The sequence below is a fragment of the Drosophila busckii genome, chromosome 3R (genome assembly GCF_011750605.1).
Source record: "Drosophila busckii strain San Diego stock center, stock number 13000-0081.31 chromosome 3R, ASM1175060v1, whole genome shotgun sequence".
NCBI lineage: Eukaryota > Metazoa > Arthropoda > Insecta > Diptera > Drosophilidae > Drosophila > Drosophila busckii.
The window spans coordinates 23023213-23037700 of NC_046607.1; the positions used below are offsets into that span (position 1 = coordinate 23023213).

At 38.1% G+C, this 14488-nt stretch overlaps 2 protein-coding genes across 24 annotated transcripts in view; both read right to left on the reverse strand.

Moving 5' to 3' along the window:
* Window positions 1-6903: 6903 nt before the first annotated feature.
* LOC108602914 (TLD domain-containing protein 2) overlaps window positions 6904-14488 on the reverse strand; it is a 43986-nt gene continuing 36401 nt past the window's right edge. For 12 of the 23 annotated variants that reach the window (XM_017991235.1, XM_017991238.2, XM_017991236.2 and 9 more), the window contains 4 exons: window positions 8424-8545; window positions 8199-8358; window positions 7970-8139; window positions 7771-7906 (listed from right to left, as the gene is read on the reverse strand). In XM_017991235.1, the coding sequence (XP_017846724.1) occupies window positions 7771-7906; window positions 7970-8139; window positions 8199-8358; window positions 8424-8545 (588 nt within the window). Of the gene's footprint in view, window positions 7907-7969; window positions 8140-8198; window positions 8359-8423; window positions 8546-12051; window positions 12266-13783; window positions 14015-14488 lie in introns of those variants that run through there. The other 11 variants (XM_017991227.2, XM_017991225.2, XM_017991231.2 and 8 more) reach the window with 3 other exon arrangements.
* LOC108602916 lies at window positions 8915-10878 on the reverse strand. The gene has a single exon (XM_017991251.2). It carries the CDS (start codon window positions 10787-10789, stop codon window positions 9077-9079), a length of 1713 nt encoding a protein of 570 aa, XP_017846740.1. The 5' UTR covers window positions 10790-10878; the 3' UTR covers window positions 8915-9076.

The window sequence follows — 14488 nt, forward strand, 5'->3', positions numbered from 1 at the left end:
AATCAGGTCTGATATAAAAATTATTTGGCGAAGTTATGAACAAAATAGTAAACAAACAAGACACATTTTTTTGAAATACCGCACTTTGATAAGCCGTAATTCAGCGAAATTGCATCCGATTGCCGAGTTTCATGCATTGTTAGACTCGTGAGATACGTAAGAATAAAACTACATTCAAACTTGGAAAGTCTACGATTTTCAAAATTTTGGCAAAAAACGTGATGTAACCCCTGTAAATTTTTCCCAAAAATGATGCCGTCTTCATTTCTTATCACTTTCTAACTTTGAGAAGCTATATCTCAGCCAAAAAAAATCGCAGTGACGATTTCTATGGCTTAATTTACTCATGACGTTGTAAATAAATATATGCTGTTGAGTTTAATAGCTAAAAAAATTGTTTTGACAAAGTTTTGGCAATAAATCCAATGCCAAAGAGCTACTTTTGCTTAATTTCAAACTTTTGCGAAGCTATAAATCAGGTAAAAAAAATCCAATCTAATTGTTCTATACTACGTCCTTATGTTTGTGGTAGAAAAGCACAATTACATGAGAGCTTAACAGGTCTGGATATAAAAATTATTGGCGAAGTTTATGAACAAAATAGATAAGCAAACAGTACACATTTTTTTTGAATACCGCACTTTGATAGAGCCGTAATAGCGAAATTGCATGCCGATTGCCGAGTATTTCATGGCTTGTTAGACTCGTGAGATACGTAAGAAATTAAAACTACATTCAACTTGGAAGTCTACGATTTCAATAATTTTGGGTCAAAAATCGTGATTGTAACCTGTAAATTTTTGCCAAAAATGATGCCGTCTTCATTTTTTTATCACTTTCTAACTTTGAGAAGCTATATTCTCAGCCAAAAAAAATCGTACTGAAGAGCTTTTTAGCTTAATTTACTCATGACGTTGTAAATAAATATATGCTGTTGAGTTTAATAGCTAAAAAATTGTTTTTGACAAAGTTATGGCAATAAATCCAATGCAGAAGAGTTACTTTATGTTTAATTTCAAACTTTGCGAAGCTATAACTCAGCTAAAAAAAAATCCAATCTAATTGTTCTATACGTCCTTATGCTTGTGTGGAAAGCAGAATTAAAATGAGCTTAATCAGGTCTGATATAAAAATTATTGGCGAAGTTATGACAAAATAGTAAACAACAAGACACATTTTTTTGAAATACCGCACTTTGATAAGGCGTAATTCAGCGAAATTGCATGCGATTGCCGAGTTTCATGCATTGTTAGACCTCGTGAAGATACGTAAAGAGATAAAAACTACATTCAACTTTGGAAAGTCTACGATTTTCAATATTTGGCAAAAATCGTGATGTAACCCCTGTAATTTTTTGCCAAAAATGATGCCGTCTTCATTTTTATCCTTTCCTAACTTTGAGAAGCTATATCTCAGCCAAAAAAAAAATCGCATCTGACATTCTTGTGGCTTGAATGTTACTCATGACGTTGTAAATAAATATATGCTGTTGAGTTTAATAGCTAAAAAATTGTTGTTTTTGACAAAGTTATGGCAAAAAAATCAAAACCAGAATTGGTTTTTGTTATTTGAAACTTTGCGAAGCTAATAATACTCAGCTAAAAAAAAAATCCAATCTAATTGTTCTATACGTCTTATGCTTGTGTGGAAAGCAGAATTAAAATGAGCTTAATCAGGTCTGATATAAAAATAATTTGGCGAAGTTATGAACATAATAGTAAACTAACGAGACAAATTTTTTGTGAAATATCGCACTTTGATGAGCCGTAATTCAGCGAAATTGCAATCCGATTGGCCGTAGTTTTCATGCATAGTTAGACTCGTGAGATAATCGTAAGAATAAAAACTACATTCAAATACTTGGAAACGTCTACGATTTTTCACAATATTGGCAAAAATCGTGAATGTAACCCCTGTAAATTTTGCAAAAATGATGCCGTCTTCATTTCTTATCACTTTCTAACTTTGAGAAGCTATATCTCAGCCAAAAAAAATCGCACTGACGAGTTCTTTGGCTTAATTTACTCATGACGTTGTAAATAAATATATGCTGGTTGAGTTTTGATATAGCTAAAAAATTTGTTTTTGACAAAGTTTATAGTGCAATAAATCCAATGCAGAAGAGTTACTTTTTGTTTATTTAAAGCTTGCGAAGCCTATAACTCAGCTAAAAAAAAATCCAATCTAATTGTTCTATACGTCCTTATATGCTTGTGTGGGAAAGCAGAATTAAATGAGCTTAATCAGGTCTGATATAAAAATTATTTGGCGAAGTTATGAACCAAATAGTAAACAAACAAGACAATTTTTGCGAAATATCGCACTTTGATAAGGAGCCCGTAATCAGTCGAAATTGCATCCGATTGCCGAGTTTCATGCAATTGTTAGACTCGTGAAGATACGTGAATAAAACTACAATCAAACTTGGAAAAGTCTACGATTTCAATATTTTGGCAAAAAATGTGATGTAACCCCTGAAATTTTTGCCAAAAATGATCCCGTCTTCATTTCTTATATCACTTTCTAACTTTCAAGAGCTATATCTCAGCCAAAAAAAATCGCCTGACGAGTTCTTTGGCTTAATTTACTCATGACGTTGTAAATAAATATATGCTGTTGAGTTTAATAGCTAAAAAATTGTTTTTGACAAAGTTATGGCAATAAATCCAATGCAGAAGAGTTACTTTATGTAATTTTCAAACTTGCGAGCTAATAACTCAGCTAAAAAAAATCCAATTCTAATTGTTCTATACGTCCTTATGCTTGTGTGGAAAGCACAATTAAAATGAAGGTGTAATGTATGAATTAAAAATTATTTGGCGAAGTTATGAACAAATTAGTAAACTAACAAGACAAATTTTTTTGAAATACGCAATTTGATAAAGCGCGTAATTCAGCGACATTGCATTCCGATTGCCGAGTTTCATGCATTGTTAGACTCGTGAGATGCGTAAGAACAAAACTGCATTCAAACTTGGAAAGTCTACGATTTTGAAATTTTGGCAAAAATCGTGATGTAACCCCTCGTGAAATTTTTGCCAAAAATGATGCCGTCTTCATTTTTTATCACTTTCTAACTTTGAGAAACTAACTCAGCCAAAAAAAATCGCACTGAAGAGTTCTTTGTCATGCATTGTTAGACTCGTGAGATACGTAAGAATAAAACTACATTCAAACTTGGAAAGTCGTGATGTAACCCCTGTAAATTTTTTGCCAAAAATGATGGCCCGTCTTCAATTTTTTATCACTTTCTAAACTTTGTAGAAGCTATATCTCAGCAAAAAAAAATCGCACCTGACGAGTTCTTTGGCTTAATTTACTCATAGACGTGATTGTAAATAGGAATATATGCTGTTGAGTTAATAGCTAAAAAAATTGTTTTTTGACAAAGTATATGGCAATAAATCCAATTCGCGAAGAGTTACTTTTGTTTAATTTCAAACTTTGCCGATTTTATTACTCAGCTAAAAAAAAATCCAATCTAATTGTTCTATACGTCCCTTATGCTTGTGTGGAAAGCAGAATTAAAATGAGCTTAATCAGTATGATAATAAAATTATTTGGCGAAGTTATGAACAACATAGTAGAAATACCGCACTTTGATAAGCCGTAATTCAGGCGAAAATTGGCATCCGATGCCGAGTTTACATGCCATTGTTTAGAACTCGTGAGATTACGTAAGAATAAACACACATTCAAACTTGAAAGTCTACGAATTTTCAAAATTTTGGCAAAAAACGTGATGTTACAATTTCATATCACTTTCTAACTTTGAGAAGCTATATCTCAGCCAAAAAAAACCGCACTGAAGAGAGTTTTGGCTTAATTTACTCATGTTAATGTACAAGAGAACCTTTATTATTGCTATTTATATATAGAACCCTATTTCTCATTGTTGCAAGTTATTAACGCCATTTAAGTTGATATTTGAATATACATTTTATTTTTCCGAAAAATTTCTCATCTTTATAATGACTTTACATTTACACATATGTATATAAGTATTAATTATATATGTATACATATATATGTATATATATAAGTATGTATATTTGAATCGTTTGCGCTTGCTTTTAATTCGCTTTGCCTGCTTTGTGTTTTATATTCGCTTTAACTAGTGTATAGAAGGAATATATTCATGCACTTTGACACCCGAATAACAAAAATCGTTTTGAATTGCTTTAACATTTACACTTTGTTTCATATGCATTATCTTTTATCCGTATTGGCCTTGCTGCTTCATCATTATCTATGACTGTATGTTTGCAAAAGATTCTTTGCGAATTTAAATTTCCAAAAATATATATGTTTTATGTACACAACTTTTTTAATTGCCATTGTATGTATGTATATTAACAATTTGCTGTAACTATTTTCAGTTGTTGGTGGAAAAATAAACAATCTCAATCTGAAACTGTCCTCATCTGATCTATCACTATCCCTTTTTAATATATGCAGAAGTATCTATAGGAGCTGTGTTTAATATTTAAATTGATTTATATATCATTCAAACTACAATATATCAGAGCCTTATTAAATGACCCAACCATACTAAATAACCATTTTTATATTATGAAGAAGTTAATGCGTTAATCTGCAACATTAATGCGACACATTTACAGCTGCCAAAAATATACATACTTCAATAGTATAATATATATATGTATATATGTATGTATTATCGTTATTCAATGTTTAATGAATGTGTAGTAAGTATTTCTTTTCAACAATTTTAAATTGTGTGCGGCTTGTAACTGGTTTAGTGCACAACAACTAGAAACATTTGCAGCTACTCAACACTGTCTACATACGCAGTTCAAAAGCACTGGCAACACTGAGCTAAAAATGTATGCGCATACTACTTAATAGGCCGGTTATAACAACATATTATATGTATATACATATGTAGAAGTTTTATTTTCAACTATATTTATGCACAAACAAACTTAATTAGGAGGGCTTTGCCTGTGTTCGCCCATGTTCAGCAAAAACATTAAACTTTTTACTTAAATATTTGTTTTTCGTTTTTGTAACAACAAAATGTGCGTATTTTAAATTTTATTTTTTGGTATTCGCATTTTCACTTGGTATTTGCACCAGTCTACGTTTTAATTGACAAAAGTTACAATTCAAAAATTTATTATGTATTAGCGTTTTGCCAACGCACAACAAAATGTCTAATTTAATAACATGTGTATATAATTATTTCATAGCACAACTAAATGTACATACATAGATGTATGTGTGTGTATGCATGTGTGTGTGTGTGTGTGTGTGTGTATAATTGACGCACAAAACTATTTAGTTGAGGCTAATATATAGTACTAAAGCCTCTAAATCTAATGATATTGAGTGTATTCACTTTTAGTTTTATTTAGTTGCTTTTAGTAAACGCATTTTGGTCTCAAGAATTTGTTTATGGTTTTGCGCATAGTTTAGTGTTAGGCTTGCAGTTTACTCTCAAACAAGCTAAAGCCTAAGATGGAATGGGTGGGGGGGAAGGAAAAGGGGTTTTCTTAAAAGATAGTCTTCCGATTGCACAATACAACTGTAATTTCCAATTGATTTTCATTTAGTTTGTGTGTGTGTGTGTTTAAAGCTCACAAAACTCATGCGTTTTTAAAAATTATTTAGGGATAAGTTTATAATATTTGTATATATATTTTTTACACACAGCTACACAAAAGTTGTTTGCCAACGTCTGAAAATAACATCTAAAAACGAGTCTCATATGCACTACATATATGTTAAGTAGTATATATATATATTTATATATATATATATGTATGTATATATTCATTTTGTTGTCATGTAGTATAAGTTCACAAGTAACATGTGTGTTAGTTTTTTTACTCATAAAATTTAGAATTTTATGCTCTTTGGGGTGCGCAAAAAGTTTCAGCTAAATTTTTCTAAATTATTGCATGCTAAATAGCTATTATGATTTTTGCTTTACAACTTATGGTCAATGCTTTAAAATTCGTATATGCGTGGGTGTGTGTGCGTAGTGGTTTTCTTTTATTGTTAAAAGTATTTTTTGTAGAACTCGGTTCTGTGTAAAATATCAGCAAATTGTTATTTCAATTGTTTCTCTCAAATATGTTTAGAATATGTATGTTCTGGAAGAGTGGTAGGGTTGGTTATTACAAACACTTATTATACACATAGAGTGGATATATGTATATTGCGATTGGACTGCGACAAATAGCTCTCTAGACTAATAAAAATGACACTCGAATAACTAAGTATACCTTATTAGCAATATACATTTATATAATCGTACATATATATGTTTCCATATAGTATGTGTATACATTTACAGTATCTCAAAAGGGATATAAAGCCATTTAAGTTTTCAAAACCATTTACAACGACAGCTACGACACTACGTAGGCTGTGGATTGTTGTTGTTGTTTTTTGTTTGTTTATGTTTTATTACAAAGCTAATGCTGCCAATTATATATATGTACTCAATATATGTAGCTAAAGCCTGCATCAAAATTAGCAATGTTCTGGAAGAACTTTGTATCCAAATATTACAAGAAAATTGTGTAGCATACTGCTTGGCGTCCTGCAAAGCCTTTACTCGGACCAAATGAAAATGCAAACTGCATTTGTTTAATTGAATAATAAAAATAAGTTGGGGTTTCGTTTTGTTGTTTTGTATTATATTGTGTATTTTTCTTATTTTTGTGTTCTTTTCAATTTTTAGTATAATTGCATAAAAATCAACATTTATTAGCATTAAAAATAGGCATAATTAAATATAGGATCGTGTAAAACTAAAGAAAATCAACGCGCCCTTTATTTATTTCTCTCTCTCTCTCTCTCTCACTCGCTCTTGCTCACACATATTTATGTATATTCTTTAACTCGTAGTCAATTGTTTAAAAATCATTTTTCGTTTCATTTGCAAGCTGAATATGGGGGCGTGTCTATGGCGCCTTGCGTTGCACTAAAATTATATCGACATTCTTTTCATTTTCTTCGTACTGCACAGAGAAAAATCAAAAGGCACAAAAATCAAATTCAAAATTACATGTAAATCAGATTAAGATTGCTTAACAGAATACAAGAAACACAAACTCATTTGAATTTATACAAAAAAGAAAAGAAAAAAACAAACAACAACGAAAACTCATTACTTAATGTTGTTTGTTTGTGTGTGTGTGTGTTTTGGCTAATTATCAACAGCTAATTAAATAGCATATTTATTGTTATTTTCGATAATAGAACTTATGCTTAAATGCGATGCTGACTGTCTGTGTGTGTGTGTGTGGGGGCGTGTGTGTGTGTTTGTATGAAGTCGTGTGCTTTCAATTGTTATTTGTTTTTCACATTGTTTAAGTCTAACACATAATTTAGTTGCCTTTTGTTTTTAATAATATATAATATAAAAACTAAATAATTAATACGTTTCAACGCATACATTTAGCTATTTTGCTTTCTTTCTCATTCTTCTGGTTGCTCACAGGCATTTTTATTATTTTTTTTATAATTGTTATGAATTTTATATTCAATTGCAGTTACATTTTAGATGAGAGTAAATTTCGCTTATTCTCATCTTTGTGATACACTCAGTAATTAAATTGTTTTGTTTTTTGCTTATAAACGCTTTTGATATCATTCTCAGGTTGTTGTGTTTTTGTTTTTGTTTTTGTTTTAGTTATTGTTGTAGTACATATATAAGTATAAGTATAATTAATTAAATAGGTAGGCTTCACTCAATGCGATTATCTATATAATGCGATCTCAACACACAAAATTCACTTAAACAAATGCCCAGCATTCGAGTGTTTTGATAACAAAGTCTTCTTGTGGCGCCAATGGCTCGTTGCCGTAGGTGCTGCAATGCTGCGAGCGGCCCTGATTCAGATCCCCGTCCAGCCAGAGACCAAACCGACCACTGCGAAGAGAGGAATAGAATTAAATGTGTGCTGCTCCGAATGCTCGAACCAGTTGCACTTACTCGCCAGCGCCAATGGACAGACTCTCCATGTTGCCCTTGATGAAGTACATGTTCTCACCGGTCCAATGGAATACTTTAAAGCTGGGATTGAATTTGTATAGCAGGGATTCGCCAGTGCCATAGAAATGATCCGACACATGCAGCGCGCAGGAGGTCAAAGCGCCAAAAACCTGTGAAAACAAATTTATAGTTTTCTTTGCTTGTTTGTTGTTAGTCTAGAAATATTTACATTGTGCTCTGTATCCTCGATGACAATCAGCACAGGACTCTCCAGTCGCGCCATCTTGCGGTAGAGTGAGTTCAATGCGAAACCATGTTGCGATGTGCTAAAGATCAGCGACCAGGAGTAGCCCTCAGCGCGTGCGGGCAAATGAGCGCAGAGTTTTTCGCTAGAAATCAAATAGAATAGAGTTCAACTTCAATATAGAGGGGGAGGGGGTGGTGGGCTACTTACCGATGCTCCTCTGTGAGAATCTCTGTTTTGCCAATTAGATCGGGTATGGGGAAGTCCAAGTCAAAGGAACCAGTTGCAAAGAGGGAGCTCTTGCGATATTCATCTGTGCTCATTGACAGCACCTGCAGGATGTGACGTAGAATTAGGGATTAGCTTGGTCTGGCATAAAAGGCAGTTAACATAAAATAACTAGAGTACATAAAAAAGACAATATTGAAACTAAAAACTATAAACATTATATATAATTTATAGTTTGTGCAGAGGTTTGTTGGTGTGGCAAAAATTCTGTTGCAGTCTCAGCTATAAGTATTGGCTCAAGTATATTTGTGACTGTGGGGGGCTGTTTTGCGAGTTTTCTGTGTGTGTTTCGTTTGTTTGTTTCAAAAGTAAACCAACTACAACTTAAAATGCTCGCCTACGACAAACTGAATGCTGAATGTTTTTTTTTACAAATGCAACTGAATGGGCGTGAGTGAATGGGCGGGCGTGAGTTTCGAATAGTACAACAATTTATTTCGACAGATTTGAGAGCAATTCACACGATCGAAGTTACATATATAGTTTCCTATATCTCGAGTACAAATTTAAGGACGCACAACACAATTTTGTAAATATTTCAATGTGAATTTTGACTTGAATGCAATCTGAATCTTTCACTGGCGCAGACGCTGCTGCAGCTGGTAGATGTGACTGGAGCGCTGCTCCACCACTTGGCCCAAGCGCTGCACGGCCGACTCCTTGGTGTATTTCTTTGGCGGCGCCAGCACACTCACTTCCTGCTTGGCCGCCTCCGCATCGGGGCGCAACGACTCGCGCTTCTCGCCCAACTGCATCACCGAATCCCGCGACAACTGATGCAGCAGCGTGTTGGGCATTCTAGTTGGCCGTCCATACTGCAGCGGCAGCAGCTCCTCCCGCTTGGCCTCCTTCGGTTTCGAGCTCTTGCTGCTCTTGTTGTGCTTTAGTGTCTTGAAGCTGCTCGGCTTGGGCTTGGCTTGGCCGCTCAAGGGGCTGACGCGTCCCACAGTCTTGAGCCGCATCTTGGGCGCTGGCGGACGCTTGGCTGCGGCTCTGGCGAGCGGCGCCACATTGACCGACTGCACAATGTTCTTGGCGATCTTCGCCTGCGTGCGCGAGTCCGCGCTCTGGTTGCGGTAGCCCTCGTACTGTTTGTTGATGACGCGCTGGGAGGCGCTGATCAGATTCGCCGCCATCTTGGACTGATAGTGCAGCTCGTCCATGCGGCCGCTGCCAGCAGCGCCAGCTTCTTGATCCTTCAGTATGGTGCGCTCGATGAACTCGCGCTCCGTCGACGGCTGCGTGTAGCGCTCGGCGGCTTCGCAGAGTTTCGCCTTGCTGGGCAGCATCAGTGGCGGCGGCTGATCGTCCTCGTCCTCCAGGTGCATGTGTTCCGCGTCTGCTCGAGGCGACTGCGACTTGCTCGACTGTGCATAGCGCTGCGGAGGCGGCGACGACGACGACGTCTCGTGCTGCTTGGCCGTCTTGATGTAGAGCTCGCCCAGCTGGGAGGAGGCGCGGCGAGCGGGCACTTGGGCGAACTGCGGCCTGAGCGCCTCCCTGGAGCCATCCCTGAAGCGTATGTTGGCGATCTTACGGCGGAGCGGCTTGCGCTGGCGGAACTTGTCCGCGGTGACGTCGTCGTTCAGCTCGGGCGGCGGGCCCATCTGCTTGAGCGTCAGACTGGGATGGTTCCAGCCCTGGAAGGGATCGATGTGCGACTTCATGGACTGCTGGGCGTTGTCGTGGGCGTTCTCGTCGCTCTTGAGGCGCACGCAGCTGATGAGACGCTTTATCGACGGATCAATGTCCATCAGCTCGGACTGTATGGAGCGACTGATGTTCCTGGCCACCACTCCGTTCTTCTGCTCGTACATGGAGCCGATCTGGTGGTAGCGCTGCTGCATCGAGCCGCTCGAGCGCAGGCTTTGGCGCGTGCCGCTGGAGAGGAAGCGTCGCTGCGCATGACCGAGGCTCAGGCTCTGCCTGGCCCCATGAGACGTCGTGTGCAGACTGCTCATGGAGGAGAAGAGTTGCGTTTGGCCATAGATCTTGTAGCCAGAGCCAGAGCCGCCGGCAAGACCATGGGAAATGGAGCGCTTGAACGGATGACGCGGCGATTGCGCCATGCCCTGGATTTGATTCACCAGCGTCTTCTTCACGCCAATCACCTTGCTCAGCCGCGTGGGGCTGTCCGCGCTGGACGCGCCGCTGCCGCGCTTGAGAATGGGCGGCCAGTGCTGCGACGACTTCTTGCTCGCCAGATTGGCCTGGCTCTGGCACAGCTTGCGCACTCCCTGATTCTGCAGCGCCAGCTGGCCAATGCCGAATTTGCGCGAGGTGCTCATGGCGACGACTGGAGACGGAACTACGCTCTAGCTCTTTGGGCTCTTCACTTGGAGTTGGGGTTATACTTGGAATTTAGGCACTGATTTTAGTAGCGTCTGTTTGATACATTTATATATAAGTCAAATATTATTTTTTTGCTTTTGGAATAGCCACACAAATGGAAATAACAAAAGAGTGTAAAAGGGAAATGTTTTCGAGATGGGTGTGTGCTCTTCAAGATAAACTATAAAACTAAATACTGAGCGTCAAAACAACTACTGGGAACAAGGCCAACTGCTAACTGAAGTTAGCCCAGTGGGCTGTTCATCGAAGCCAACTCCAGGGCCTGCTCAGAAGTCAAGCCAAACTGATTACAACATTTCTCGATTGAATTGGAGCCTAACTAAAGCAACAGACAATTCTTAAGCTAAGCTAAGCAATACACAAAACGCAGTTAGGGCTGGGGGCGTGGTCGCAGGTGTTGAACTGACGACAAACTCAATGCTTTGTTTTGTTTTATATTAATTGGCGTTAAATGATTTGTATCGCTACAACTGATTCATTGCGAAATTAGAAAACCACAAGCAGCTCAGACTGCTAATCAATGTTAATTGATAGTAAAATCAACAGCTGGAAATACAACTAATGTTAGCCAAGTTTACAAATATGCTAGCCAAACTCATAAAGCAGTCATATCCATGAGCTGAAGCTTAAAGACTTAATTGTTAATAACTGCGTCTTAACTTAGTTTGTCAGCTCAGCTTAGTTTGTCTTTTTATGGAAGTGGCTTCAATTATGTTGCTTTGATTATTATGCATAAATTTATGCAATGGCGCCAGCTATAGCTTGATATATATAGATAGATACACACACTTAATGTATAACGACCTCGCTGGCAATTGTCATAGACATAAACATGAACTCGCAGCCGCCCGAAGGCTGCAGCTGTGCACTGCAAAAAACCAGTGGCGAGTATGCAAAGATTTCAGCAAAATAACTGCTCAACAATAGCAGCGAATTGAAGCGTGACTGACTACAGTATAGGCCAACTAACTGACGCACATCGGTTATGGCCAAAACAAAAGCACAATAATTTGCAATGTTATTAAATAAAATAACAAATTGAGTTGCGCCCTTTCGAGTCAAACGTCAATGACAGTTGAGAACTTGCAACCAGTTTCGATATGATTATTTAGCTCAATAGCAGACACAGTTAGAGATACAGTTAGAGCTGGAGCTGGAGATTTCACATGAATCATCGTTTGAACTTTTTAATTTTTACCTCACGATTGAGCGCATGATTGACCAAAAGCTCACACATTCTCTCATCTGCCTTTGGCACTTTTATTAGCCGAGAGTGAGCGACAAGAATCTGCGCTGCACTATGTGGCGTATGCGTAATATTTTGAAGTATGCAACAGCGCGCGGCACGTGGCTCACTACGAAATACAAATTGTTTTGTCTCGAACAACTTTAGGCGAACGCGTTCAAATGCCAACTGCCAACTGCGGACTGCCAGCTCATGTTGGCTCATGCCTTTTATTGCTTATTGCCGTAGACTCTCAATTAACACACAAACTCAGCCAACTAAATTTTATATATAATTGTATTACTTATTTTTTTTTGTTGTGCTCGAGAGCGAGTTTGAGTTGCTTGTGAGTTGAGCGCTGAATTAACAATAAATTATAATAATCAAGTTTAGAGAGCTGCGCGCTTTACAGGGTATAGACCGAGCATATCAGTTAGCTGTGTGAAGAGTGTGTCTATGACGTCAGCACGAAGAGTTGCAATTCTATATATTTGCATAGTGTTTGTATCTTGTGGCTTCTGAGAAGTTCCTGCTTTGCTTAGAAAGTTGTTTATAGCCTCCAATGCGTTTGCTTGATAAGCTGGCGCCAATAAATCATTGGAGTTGCATTTTAAATAAAACACACACACACATATTTTAGTAAATATATAAACTAACTAACTCACTAGCCAATTAGAGTGAAAACAAAGATTGGCTGCGGCTTGACGAGAATTTATTGTGTTTTTAAATAAATTATTATTTATGCGCAAATTATTTTGGGCTTTTGTCTTCTTTGCACTACGATAAGATAGCAGGCGCTACATTTCAAAATGCAGTTCAAAGTGCAATTGTCTCAATTCTTAAACTTTGTCTACCTTTCGTTTGGCTGTAGGCGGCGGCACTGCAAACATGTTGAACAACGTTTCTGCATCAACTGGTTATTGAAATTGTGGCCAAGAACCGGCAAAGCGGTCTAAAGAGCTCAGCACAAAACAAAAACCAAAAACAAGTATGAGCCGAGCTCTTCAAGTAATTCGATAGCATTCAGCGAAAGAAGAAAACAAAAGCCAAATGCAAAGAAGTTGGCACCAATGCTCTAACCTCAGTTGAGGCTCATTTAGCTAAGAGCTGCGTTTCGACATTTAAATTTCATTGCTTAAATGTTTTTTGTGGTTCAAGGAACTTTAAGATAAATATTTCCGCCTAGGCCAGCGCGCTTATCTGTTGGAAATACAATTTCTAGCTTTGTTTACTTAGCCTCGAGTGCGTGAAATTGACTTTTGTTATTCTCTAGTTTTGTATTTTGTTAGTTACGTTACACTGTGCGTGAGGTTAGTAAAGGGCTAAACAGACTGTAGCCCCCTTTGAGGGTTGACATTAGGCGCATTGACCCAACAGCAGCAGCAGCAGCTGGGGGCAATTAAAAGTGTTGGCATTTGACAGGTTAACAAATGGGATTTCATTATGCACTATTACTATGACAAGCTGTACATTGTCTAGTATTTAATAATGATGTCATAATAGTTGCAAATCAGCGCAGCACAATTAACTTGAAAGACACAATGCGATTGGATAACTTAATACGTGTCGCTGTCAGGAGCAGTCCGTCTGTCCGTCCGCTCGCATTTGTTATGCCAGCAGCTCTGACACGTGGCGTGGAGCACTCTAATGATGCCTCCAAATCGCTTTGAATCTCTGAATTTGTTCTCGAACAATCGCCACTTACGGTTTCGTGCATTTCGCCGCTTTCATCGAGCAATGCCTCCAAGCTCTGATCATCTTTGGTGGGCGAGATTGGCGGCGTGGGCGAGCGATTCTTAGCCGCCAGCATGGAGCGCGGCAACAAGTGGCGTCCATAGTGCAGGTAAAGGTAACGCCCCCATTTGCGTCCAGCCAAACCGCAGACAGCGGCAATGGCAAACACAGCAACAATAAACCACATGTTGCTAACAAACGACAGCAAACAATACAAAATTTCAAGCCAGTACACCTTTTATGGCCAGCAGTGTAATTGAAAGCTCTCTAGCGCAGCATTGCTTGCGCCGCCGCTCTCTCTCTCTCGTTGGCACTCACACACACACACACGCACACAGCTGCTTGTGGGTCTTGTGACCAACGAGACGAGTAATTTATTTTTTCTTTGCTTCGTTTCGTTCGTTCGTTTGTCGCTCTGTGTTGTTGTCGCTGTTTTTATCACGCTCTCTGTCTCTGCCGTGCAAATGCTTTTCCAATATTTTTTGTTAAACGTTTGCAGCAAGTTGTAAATGTTGTTTACTTCAGCAGGCACAACACACACACTTAAATAAATTGGCACAAGTTCCAACTCTTATTTGTGCGCGCATATGCAAATATTTAAAAACATGTATTCTAAGCTAAGCACTGCGCGTTAGTTCCTTTAGTTTCTTTCTAATGTGTGCGTGTTTGGAAAACA